Source organism: Sarcophilus harrisii, chromosome 5 (assembly GCF_902635505.1).
Source record: "Sarcophilus harrisii chromosome 5, mSarHar1.11, whole genome shotgun sequence".
Taxonomy (NCBI): domain Eukaryota; kingdom Metazoa; phylum Chordata; class Mammalia; order Dasyuromorphia; family Dasyuridae; genus Sarcophilus; species Sarcophilus harrisii.
The window spans coordinates 191,552,198-191,565,352 of NC_045430.1; the positions used below are offsets into that span (position 1 = coordinate 191,552,198).

General features: G+C 38.8%; 1 gene segment (V, D, J or C); it reads left to right on the forward strand.

Moving 5' to 3' along the window:
* Positions 1-1,765: 1,765 nt before the first annotated feature.
* On the forward strand, positions 1,766-9,610 carry LOC100930025. The segment is given in 7 exon segments: positions 1,766-1,775; positions 2,298-2,360; positions 2,800-2,931; positions 7,337-7,723; positions 8,729-8,746; positions 8,897-9,003; positions 9,368-9,610. Coding segments are annotated over 7 exon segments (738 nt in total).
* The last annotated feature ends 3,545 nt before the right edge of the window (positions 9,611-13,155 follow it).

Sequence of the window (13,155 nt, forward strand, 5' to 3'; positions counted from 1 at the left end):
AAAGTTTTCAAAATATCTTAACCATCCTACTAGTGTTGATCAACAACTTTTTCTCCTTTTTAGTGTCCTGTCCTTCTTAATGTGATAAACACTGGCAAAGATGGAGTCTGAATAAGACATAATTTTGGGAGATTGTTGTGTTAAGACCCCAAGTATTCAATGGGCTATCACAGGATCTAGAGAAGCAGAGAGCCAGGAATTATCAGAACAAGAGACTCCTAAGAGGTTGGAGACTCAGAAATGGAGAGGGGATGATCACAAACTCTACTTGATTTGCCATTTTGCCTAAATCTGTCTGGAAGACAATATGTCATTTCTCACTGAAAATCATCTCCTCTCATTAGAGTTGGTGTTGAAGTAGACAACAGTTCTAAACTTGGACTCAGGAACTCGGAATCAGAATCCAGCCTTAGACACTTGCTATGTGTTCCAGGACAGTCACTTTATCTCAATGAGCCTCATTTTCCTCATTTGTAAAATAATACCTAACAGAGTTGTTGTGAAGATTAAATTAGATGATATTTGTGTGGGGGTGGGGGGTGGGGAAACCTTTGCAAAGCCTTAAAGTTCTGAGGTCAGTTTGAGAATCAGCTTGATCTATTGGCCAGAGAGCCATCCTAAAGACTGTGAAAATGAGTTTGAGCTCCAGCTCTGACCCAGATTGACTGGAATCTTGGTCAAGTCTCTTAGCTTCTCAGGGTTCTAAGAAATACTTTTGAGATTACAAATTGCAATTACAAGCAATTGTGCCCTTATCTAGTGTGCCAATGAATTGATGTCTATTCTTAGAAATGTGAACAATATTACTTTTATGGCGGGCGACCATTGAGATTGGTTATGCAGAAGAAAAATGGACCAGACAGTCTGAAAATTGATTTTCTTTCCACTATGCCCATCCCCCTTGAAGACTGTAAAACTCTTGTAATTTGCTCAAGGATATTATCTCTGTTGAGACTCAACTAGCTACTCTCTGTGATAACTTTTTAAGTAAAGAGAAGCATCTTCCTTCTACCTTGGTCCTGTCCACTCTACTTCACTGGAAATTCTAGTCTTAAAAGGAACACAAATATTATGGTTTAATCCTCTTCACTGGTTTTCTACTCAGGGTGGGTGTCATCTAGGTAGAAATGCAAGTACATCCTGCTTTCCCTTGACTTTCTACTTCATGACTTCTTCCTTTACCCTTCTGACAAACCTTGCTCTGCCAGACTTCAGACACACTTGTTTTCCTCTAAATCTCCTCAGAGTTGAGAAAAGGGAGATTGAGGGGAGTGGCCATTCTTGAAGTGGTTTTATCATGACAGTAAATAAGGGAGGTAGGGCACAATGAGACTCTGAGATGTCTGCCAAAAAAAAAAAAAAAAAGAAGAAGAAGAAGAAGAACAACTCTCCCTTTCTCCCTTGCTTTGAGTGGTCTGACAAGAAATGATGAAGGCCATATTTCTATTGGAAATGGACTAGGAAAAAATACATCTTTAATTTCAGTAATCTCTGAGTCAAATTTGGCTTTTTCTTCCAATATGATTTTAAAAATAAAAATCATTTTTCTGAGAAATAAATAACTTCCAGCACTTTGTCAAAGGTGTCCATCTCACACACACATCACAAACCAGGAGTCACTCCAATGAAGAATCGGTATTTTTACAATGTAATTTTTTAAAAAAAGTCGTACTTTTGTGCCTTCTTCGAAATTGCTCCCTTTACCCTCATGTTAATTTGCCTTTAAGCATATCCAGCTTTATTTAGTTGCTTTTTCTGGTCGACAATGAAGAGTGGTAGGAGTGGGGGTAATTAAAGGGAGGAAGTAATCCCCAGGATAGAGGCAGATTCGTGTTAAATTCTTCCCTACAGTGTTTCAATGAGCTTCATTTTGGACCCGGGACCAGGCTCACTGTATTTGGTGAGGAGGGCATGAGTTAAAGATTTGGGGAGAGGGTACTTTCATTTTCAGATGGACTTTACCTAATTCTCCCTACCCCAACCCTTAACTCCCTCTGAAGATCGTGAGGTCACTGGTGGGGCGAGGGGAGAACAGTGATGGGGTCTCCTAGATTATTAGGCAGCAGAGTGAAGCCCATCAGATGCTTTCCAGAGTTTAAGCTGCAGCCCCAGTTGCTGTGCTAACACCGGGCAGTTGAATTTTGGAGCCGGATCCAAGTTGATAGTGCTGGGTAAGTGGGTTCAAACTACCCTACTCCTACTCAGGGCAGAGCGCAGGGTTGGGACGGCAGCAGTCTGAGCGAGAACTCCGGGCTTGGGAAGAGGAATCCATTATTCCTCGGCTATTTGTGTGCCAGACTGTGTTGCTGTGGGCACAGATACTCAATACTTTGGGGCTGGCTCCCGACTCATCGTTCTAGGTAAGCCTGGGGGGATCCCAACTGGAGGGTCTAGAGAGTCTCCTGGGTGGGATTACTTTTTTCGGGATAGATAGGCAGTGCCGAAGAAGGTTGGGGTCCAGTTTTTGTGAGGGGCCTGGGAACTGTGTTCTGCTAACACTCAGGTTTTTGGATCTGGAAGTCGGCTGATTGTCCTAGGTAAGCGACTCTGGGCAGCTATTCTAGGAGATGGAAAGTCCGGAAGGGTCCCAGGGCTAGAGCAGCTGATGCCTGACTCAGGGAGGTCCCCACGGCCGGGGACAAGAAGGGAGGTCCCAGACCTGGGAAGAGGCAGCTATGGTTAGGAGAGGCTCAGTGCACTTTCTATCCCTAAACGCTCCTTCCTCTGCCTCACTGAGGATTTTTACTGCTTTGGGATAAGAAGTTAGATGGCAGGATGCCGGACAGGTCAGAGCCAGGTGAAGGGATGGGTTGGACTGGGAACAAAACCGATACAGACTTGGGGAACGGGCCGCCGAGGTTTGGTTGCAACGTTCTATCTCTGTGTCCTATGAGCAGCAGTTCGGCCCAGGTACCCGGTTAGTGGTCACAGGTAAGTCATTCTCCCCGTTTCCCGAGCCGGCGCCCTTGGTATTCCGAAATCACCATCCAGGGGACAGAAGGGCAGGGTAGGAAGATTTATCCCACAAAGGGAGTATCAGAAAGCTCCAGTCAGTCCGGTCTTCCCAGCGGTGAACCAACCTCCCCCCGCCCCCCTTATGCATATTGTGAGCTTGCTCTCATAGAAAAGGAGGTCGGAACTGGGACCCCAGCTGGAGGACGGGAGAGGGGGAATTGTTTTGGATTTTCCAGACATGGATGAGTAAGCTAGGTATGGGAAAGTGCTTTTTTGGTTTCTGAAGGGAGGGAACATGTGGGAGAATGGAGGGAGAGACCCAGGTCTTCTCCATTGGACAAAAGAAGAAAGGTACAATTCTAAAGAAAAAAAAATCTGCGGGGGGAACCCGTGGGGATTGATAATGAGACCTTGCCAAGCAGCGAAAAGGTGTTTGGAGTCAGAGGACTGGAATTGGTATAGATCTGGTACTCCCTGGGTTCCATCCATGCCCCAGAACATCAGCTCTTTGAAGGGAAGAATTCAGTCATCATTTTTTAATCCCCCACAAGACCCAATCTTGCATCTCTGCATTTAGGAAACTTTTTAAAGTTATTGAATTATTGACACAAGATTCTATATCAGTAAACATTCAGGTATTTAGTGATAACAATGATTATGATGATTGTTGAATAAAGATAGAAAACCAAAATGGAGAGACAGAAACAGTGATGGGTCAGGAGAGAATTGGAACCAAGATGAGTTGGCATTTCAAAGTGGATTCCCATTTAGGTTACAAAATCCTAAGTCTTATTTCTTTATCTACTCACCCTGGATTTCTAGTGTCTGAGAAAGTAATAGGATTTAAAGTTATAGGGTACATGAGAAAGCATCTAATCCAATTCCGTTTAATAATTTTGGACATGGGGCAACTGAATTTTAGAGAGGTGAAGTATAAGCATTATTTATGATTGCACAAATTGCTCTTGTCCTTGTATAACCAAGAATCAGTCCTATTAATGGAAAAAACTTTTAAGGTGATTTAGGAGGCTAAACCCACCAGATATTGCTGATTCTAATCAGCAATATTATCTAGCTATTTTCTCAAAGAGAAGCATGAATAATAGTCGTATTGAATAGAGTGACAATGATGGATTCATAGATTTAGAAACAGAAGGGACCACAACCCCCTCATTTTATAGAGGAGGAAATTGAAGTTTATTTTTTTAATTCCTTATTTTTATCCCAAACACATCAAATAAAAGAGACATTTCCACATGCATGGTACAACAGAAAAATAGGACTGCACATCAAACTGCAGATCTTAATTATGTACAGCTTTCCTTTTCTAAATATATAATAAATTCAACCTCTAGTTTTCAAAGCTGAACTTCAGTGTCTAAGGGAAATTGAAGTTTATAGAGATGAAATGAGTTGGTCAAGATCATACAGTCTATTAGTGACCAAGCCAGGATTTGGACCCAAGTCTTTTCAATTTCATGTCCACCTTATCTTTTATACACTAGATTTTGTTCATTTTCTGAAAAGAAAGGGAATGCACCAAAGCTTCTATAGGAGATCTTTCTATGAGCTGTTGGTTTTAGATCTTCTGGGTACAGAGTTCTTTGTGTTGTGGTCTTCTGGATGTTGAGCTATATGAGATCTGGGAAACAAAGGAGCTTGAGGAATTCCTGAGATGCCGAAGAGAACTTAGTCTAATGGGACACTAGAAACTTAATTGTTCCTGGAGGTCTGGAAGCATGAGACAAACTCACAAAATGCATGCAAAGCGATTGTATAGACAGATGTTATATATGTACACTTACATATTTTTCAATCAAATATATTAATAATAGAGAGTTATGCATTCTCTTCATACTATTGACTACACACAACAAGGAACAAACACAGTGAGTGGATAGTAGAGTGACATGACAGAAAATGCCTTGGACTTCAAAACAATTCTTGGATTCTAGTCTCAGTTTTTCTACCAAAGTTGTCATGTAAACCTTAGTTTAAATCACAAAATTTTTCTGAGCACTATAAAATGAAGATAACATCTATTTTATGGGGATCATAGTAAAGGGAAATCATAGGTTTAGATGTGGAAGGATTTAATCCAACCTCAATATTTTATAGGTGGGGAAATAGAGTCCCAGAGAGATTACACACATAGCCTCCGGTCAAGGAGTTAGTAAGAGATGGACACAGGATTTAAATTTAAATCCTCTGATTCCAAATCCAGACTTTCTTCTCCACAATTCCTCTATAGTGCAAAGTAGTAGATACATATAAGATTGTACAAGTGGCCAAAGTCTGAGTGCAGTTTAAACTACTAATGTTTAATAATGCAAACACTGGTAATACAAAGTGCCCTCCAGGGCTTAGTGCTTAATGCTAATCTTAGCTGAGTGCTAAGACTTTGGGACATACTATATTAGCCATAAGTAGCAGCAGCAGTAGTTGTAGAGATAGTGGAAGTAATAAATATTAGTAGTATTAGTAAGGAGTAGTAGCAGCAGCAGCAGGAGCAATAGTACATAGCAATAGCAGCACCAGCTGCAGTAGTAGTGACACTGAGTAGCCAAAGTAGTAGCACTAAGTAGCAGCAGCAGCAGTAGTAAGTGTAGTAGCAGTAACAGTAACAGTAGCACTAAGTAGCAGCACCAGAAATAGAAGTAAATAACAGTAGCAGCAGCAATAGCACCAAGTAGGCAAGTAGTCACTTGTTTGGATTGAAGCATCAAAAGCCACTTTAAAAATACAAATACAGTTCAGTGGAAATAAACTGGAAGCAGTCTCAGAGGCCTCTAGTACAATTTGTTTTATAGAAGAAGAAACTGGGGCTAGGATACAGGACTTGGGAATTGTCAAAGATAGAGAACGACTTAAGATTTTGGAAGGAGCAAAGATTGACATAGATTTATTATATTTTAAAGAATATCAATTTAGAAGTTCTGTGGAGGATGGATTGGAGAGGAGGTGGATACTGGGAGACCAATTAGTAGGCTATTGTAATAGACTAGATGGGAGTTAATAAGGCCTAGAACAAAGAAGAAGATTTATCACTGGAGTGAAAAGACCACCAGACCTTCAAGAACCATTGTAGAAAGAGGATCCACAAGACATTGTACCTGACTGAATACTGGCATTATAGAATAAATTGACTCCACAATTGCAAACTTGGATAACAAGGATAGTGGAACCATCAAAAAAAATGGGGAAGTTTAGAGGAAGGACAAGTTTAGGAGTTGTTCAGGGGAATCTGTCTTGAGCAACGAGGACTTATGTATGGAAAAGAAAAGTGATTTGTATATAGAAAGAGAGACTATTCAGTGAAACCATAGCACCATTTACTATTGTTTTGTGCTAAGAGATTTACAAATGACACAATGTCTCTGATCTTGAGGATCTCACTCTAGCAAGAAATCAAAAATATGTATTTTAAAAAGACAATCTAGTATATTGGGTATACCAAAAAGTCTCTGTGCTTTTTTTTTAAATATTAAATAGGGGCAGCTAGGTGGTGCAGTGAATAGAGCACCAGCCCTTAAGTCAGGAGGATCTGAGTTCAAATGTGACCTCAGACACTAAACACTTCCTAGCTATGTGATCCTGGGCAAGTCACTTAACCCCAATTGCCTCAGGGGGAAAAAAGGGTATTAAACTTCAGCACAATGAAGTCTGGGAGTCACCCACAAAGAATGATAGTTTTAATTATGCTATTATAAATTAAAATAGCACCAAGACTTTGGAAGTACCCTATATAATATATTACATCATGCTATGACTGATCTCATATTACAAAGATCACATCTACCTGGATAGATCAGGGAAGATTTTCTAGGTTCTCATCTATAAAAAGAAGGGGCTGGATGAGACTTTGGCCTTTTTGAGCTAATGTCTTTAATAGGACTCAATTTGACTGAAACCATACCCATTCAGTGATTCAAACTAAGTATGAACTGAGGCAAAAATTTGGGGTCTCTTTTATGCAGTCAAATCCTTTTGGGCTTCTGGCCAAAACAGAAACTATAGCTATTTACTTTAATTATAAATCATTGAGGGGCCAAACAATGACATTGAGAGTTTGACCTGGGACCTATTGTTGGCCAATAAGTGAGAATGATTTGGATTTAAGAAATTTAAGAAATTTTTAAATTAAAAATAAAACAAAATAAAAATAAAGAAACTTAAGAAAGAAATTTAGATTGCAAATCTCAAGACATCTCAGGAGTTTTCATGGAGATGTAAAAAAAATCATTCATATGGGGAGAGAGAGAGAAATTACAAGTGACTATGAAAAGATAAATACACAGATACACAGCATCCTTCTTCCTCCCTTTTATAGTAAGACAACTCTCTCTCCAGTCTTGGATACTAACTCCTTTCCATTTTTCAGATGACCTGACCAAGGTGACTCCCCCAAAAGTGACTGTGTTTCAGCCATCTGAGGAAGAGATTGAGAAAAAGGGAAAGGCCACTCTGGTCTGTCTGGCCACAGGCTTCTACCCTGACCTGGTAGAGCTGAGCTGGTGGGTGAATGGGCAGGAGACCCAGGTTGGAGTCAGCACAGACCCTCAGCCTTCCAAGGAGCAGCCTTATAAGAACGACTCAAGCTATTCACTGAGCAGCCGGCTCCGGGTTTCTGCTCCCTTCTGGCGCAATCCCAAGAACAGCTTCCGTTGCCAAGTACTGTTCCATGGGATCTCAGAGGATGAGGACTGGAAGGGTAATGGGAGCAAACCTATCACCCAGAATGTCAGTGACCAGACCTGGGGAAAAGCAGGTGAGATATATCATGAATTGGGGCCTAGAGAAAGAATAGTCCCACAGAAGGAGGTTAAGACATAAAAGTAAGGGAAAGGAAAGAACTAATAAGATCAAGAAATAAAAGAGAGAATCTGGGTAGACAATGCATGGATAATCAGAAAACCAAAAAGAAAACAATCCTTTCCCCTAGGAAATTTCCATGATAGATGGGAGTGGAAGGCAAGAAGCTTCCCTCAGTTAATAAAAAAAGGAATAATAATTAACATTGATATAACAGTTAATATGTGCCAGGTACTTAGGGCTTACAATTATTATCTCATTTGATTTTCATAACAACTCTGGGAAGTAAGTATTATTATTATCCTCCATTTACAAATGGGGATATTGAGGCAAACACAGATTAGATAATTAGCCCAGAGCCAGATACTTAGTAAGTATCTGAGATCAGATTTGAATTCAGATTTTTCCTACTTCAGATCTGGCACACTAATCATTGACCCAACTAGGTACCTAATTTCCTATTAATGTGAAGCTAGATTACTTTCATTGCATATGAACATTTGCTTAAAGTTGCCCTACTTCCTAACTTCTATCAGAAGACCTTCATAGAGAGTTATCTCCAGACTAAAAACCTATTTGATTCAACAGTCTATATAGTGTCCCCCCAAATTTAACCTTTCCTAATTCTTAAGATCATAGTGATGATGTGTTTTCAAGGTGGTAGACAATCAAGCTAGCACAATTTAACAATTAAACTACAATTTTCCCGGCATTGTAGTAAATGCTAGAGATACAAATAGAAAACTGAGATAATCCATATCTTCAAGCAACATACATTCTACTAATCTTAGGAACAGGACTGGATTTAGAAATAACTGAGGGGTTTAGATTTTTTTTTTAGAACACAATAGTTATTTCTTTAAGAATATGGGTTTGTGCCAACTTGCATGGCCACCCTAAATAAAAGCCTCTTTGAGGAAGGTGGGATGAATTATAAATCTTCTACAATTTTCTCTTACAGATTGTGGGGTCACCTCTGGTAAGTGACCATTTCTTTCCATTTTTCCTCATTCAGTCACTCTATTCCTATAGAAAGGGGAGATGGGTGCATGCCTATCCCCTGACTTAGAAATGATGAGAACATAAAACTGGAAAGGTCAGCTTTGGAGGTGGGTCTTTGTCCCCACAGAGTCCTATCAACGTAGTGTCCAGTCTGCTACCTTCTTCTATGAGATTCTGCTGGGGAAAGCCATGCTGTATGGTCTGCTGGTCAGTGCTCTGGTGTGGAGAACTATGGTAAGTGAGACAAAGGAGAAGGTCAGATGGGACAAAGGGAAAATCTTGAACAAATAAAACTAAGGGAGTAGGAGATTCACTGAGGGAAGGGGAAGCCACAGGTTTGGGGGAATTCTTCACGAATTTCACCTACTTTTTGTAAGATTAGTTATAGTATTATTTAGAGTGGAGAGGTAAAGAGAAAAACTAAAAGAAAGATGTGAGCTGATGGATCCTAATAAAAATTCACCTAGAGTTTTCTTTTCAGAGGCAGTTTAGAGACAGTCTTGATTCTGAGCTTCCTAACTGTAAAATGGAACCTCTTTCAGTCTAACCCTCTTCAACTCCTAAGTTCTTTAAAAGCCTTATTGTGTCTTTTCCTTAGGCCAAGAAAAAGTATTCTTGAGACCAGCTGTGGACTTGACAGCAGGGAACCAAAAGCAAGTCATATGACCCTGACTTGGCTTTTTCATCTATTTCCAGCCTGTGTTCCAGAAGAGGTGCTTTTCTTTCCCTCCTCATCTTCATCCCTTATAGATTTCCTCAAAGAGAACTATATAAGCCAGAGAGAACAAAAGTGGTGGATTAATCATAAAACAATAAAAATGTCCTGGTGTGGTCTCACTCTGAGTGTCTGTGGCTTATTCTATTCTGGGCATATGTGCTGTAAATGTAGTCACAATAGATGTTTTTAAGAGGTAACCATAGTAATTTATGGAAAATATTCTCTAGGAGATGAAGAGAATCACCCTGACATTTACATGTTCCACCCACACATCTGACCAGTGTGAAGTACTAGGCAGAGGACCACTATAATGCCTCAATGATGAAAGGGGCCATAGTTGAAGAATATGAAAGTAGGCATTTTGAATGAAAGAGAGATGATCTACGACAGGGCTTCTTAGACTTTTTACATTCATGATCCCTTTTCACCTGAGAAATTTTTACATAACCTGGATATATAGATATATAAAATAGGCATACAAATTAAACATTTACTGATAACAAATCATAATTTCACAACCTCCATATTCTTTTATGAGACCCCATATGGAGATGCAACCCACAGTTTAAGAAGCTGAATTTTAGAAGAAGAAAAAGATCTGGAATATGAGGCAAATGGTAAACAATAAAAAGTTGACTGACATAAAGTGCATCATAGTTATGCTAAAGTTTTATTTGTATGATTTAATGAGGGATAGGGACACTGGGTATTAAAGTTATTTCAAAAGTGAAGGCCCAATGTATTTTTAAGAGATTACCTTAGATACATCCTTTTCTTCTCCATACATGTGAAATGAAGGCAGGATCATTCTATGTTATTTGTTCTTAGATAACCACATCATGATTTATTCTAGAAGGGTATAGAAATTTTATGGTCCAATTCCTACAATTTACATTTTCCAATGTGTTCGTTTTCCAATACAATTTGGTTTATGTCCTTTGGAAATACCCTTTTGGAGCTATAGATGAGAGATATCTAATATAGCTAAAATGATGTGGTGACTGGCACAAGATGATATAGTATCAGATGAACAGTACATGTTCATATCAGGACTGGAATGTGGATCTCATGATACAAGTAAGAACACATCTGCTATATCAATATACCAAGCTACTATGACAATCTTAAAAGTTCTAAATATAAGTCTTCACCAGGACACTTAGAGAGAGAATTAGTTCTTAAGGTGAGTCCTTGAATTGATCCCTCCACCAAGGGATCCATGAAAAGATTTCAGGAGTCCATGAACTTGGGTGGGGAAAACATTTTAATAACAATTTCATTGTGATTGGTTTTCCCTATTATTCTATTTTTATGCATTAAAAAAACATCACTTTGAAAAGAGCTCTGTAGGATTCATTAGTTTGTCAAGGGGGATTCATAATACAGAAAGGTTAAATATCGAAGAAGATTCTAACATATTATTGATCCTATCTCACATATCAATATCTAATAACTGGTCATCTCAGGCTTCTCTTTAAGTGTCATATACTTAAATATATATACTGGTTGATCCAAGCTTAAAAGTGCACCAAGACTTTTGGGACATCTTGTATATTCACAGAAGGGCCTTGGTTTCATTTGTAAAACAAAGTAGTTTGATTGGATGACCTTTAAAATCTCTTCCAGATCTAAATATATGATTCTATAGCACTGGAATTCATTCTTCCATAAGATGGAAATCCTAGAAGCTTCCCTCTTCCTTATCCCTATCATAACCTCTTACTATTATGAATACAGTCTTAGGGAGGAAGCAAACAGAATTTGACTCTTGACAAATATGTTGACACAAACCTCAAATCTCCATTTACTGCAGATGATTCACTTCCTAAGATAAAAAGCCTATGGATCCCTAATCTACATGGAAACTTAAAAAAGAGGACAGTAGAGTAGGATCTATCTTTTTGTCAATCTTATTGAGTAGGGAAGAATGTATTCTTGACCAGGTGACCCAAATATTATTGTTGGGCATATTGTTATGGTGGAGAAGGCTACAAGATGAGAAAATAAATTTAGAGCTAGGAAGGATTTAGGAATTCATATAGTTCAATTCCATAATTTTTATTCTTTTTTGCCACCGTTGCACAAGAGCAGAACCAAAATTTGAATCTAGTTTTTTAATTCTAATTCTAGCACTGTTTCTACCAACTATATTAATTGATATGATGGGACTATTTCAAAATATCCAATTTTCTTTGTTATGATATAAGAAAAAACAAAAACAAAATCTTGTGACTTTAATTAGTTTCTCAAAAAAGCCTCTCTCCTGGGAAGAGACTGATATGCAGATATAAAATTTCATGTTTGCTTAGCAAGCACTTATCTCAAAGCAGGACTTCATCACTTGTGTTTCTGGTTATTGCTACTCAATCTCCAAGTACCTAGTCATTTCTGGGTAATAGAAGAAAAGCAGGTTTCTGAATTCAGAAAGCTGAGGGATAGATGAAAGACTTATGGGTGATTTTCTCAAGACACCTTCTTCTCTTGTAGCCTGGTCCAACATATACTTTGAATTTCTAAACTTAATCATACATGCATAACATATTATATTATATAATTTGTTGTATATGTAATTATTATAACATTAGATCCAATCCTATAGATATAGGACAATAAAGAATTGGAGAAGCCAGTGAACCTTAGTGAGAGTAAAACTGGGTTTGGAGAAATAGTACATTTAGATGAGGTCAGAGAAAAGTCAATGTATCTCTGCAGCCTTCATCTTGGTTCATTGGGCTGCAGTTATATGGTTAAGATATAACTCCATCAAAAGTAAGTTGAAGAGATTCTGTCATGAATCACTCCCACTGTTTGAACCCAACTCTTGGTATAAGAAAGATTTTATGTGCAGTTATGCCTAGGCAATTACCTGACCATTCATCATTCATTCAATGTTTATGGAGCACCTATTATGTACAAGGTACCTTATTATATAATTATGGTAGTAAGCAATGGGTCTGATTGAGAAGTGTATAAGCAAGGGAGCTCTCCAAATTTCCCTAAAAGGGGAAAATAATACTGATGAGTTGTGGAAAAGTAGTAATACCTGAGAAACCTGGCCTTAGGAGTACCATAAACAATGCTGGCCAACCTATCGATCTATAAACTGTAAAACTCAATGATGAGAACTCAATGGCACACCCCTTTCGCCCCTCAATTATACTTCTAAGCCATCATATTAGCATCTCAATTTCATCTTTGTTTCTCTTACAAAATTATCTCTTTGATTTTGACACTGCTAAATTCCCTCAGAATTAGCTGACTGCCAAGCAGCACGATAGATCTTTGCCCTTTAACTTGGAGACAAATTGGGTACACAAATTTTTTTTCACCAAACCCACACACAGACCAATGGGGATGTTAATTTTGTTGGGGATTTTCTAACCTCGATATTTTTGGCACCCAATATGAGGTCCCCCAAATTTTATGTCTTCCTTGTTAAGGTGAGCCCTTTTTACCCTGATCCTATAGCCAAGGGATACCCCCAGCTCCTAGGAAAGCTTGTCTGGGTCGTCTGAAATCTATGCCCTGAAAATTTTTCTTGCCATACTTGACATTTCTCTTGACAATTCTCAGCAAAGTTCCTTTTTGACTAAGAAACCTTTGTAACCTTTTCACCCTCCCTGGGATGCCAGAGGAGGTGAGGTGCTATGGGATTAGAAATTCTAAGG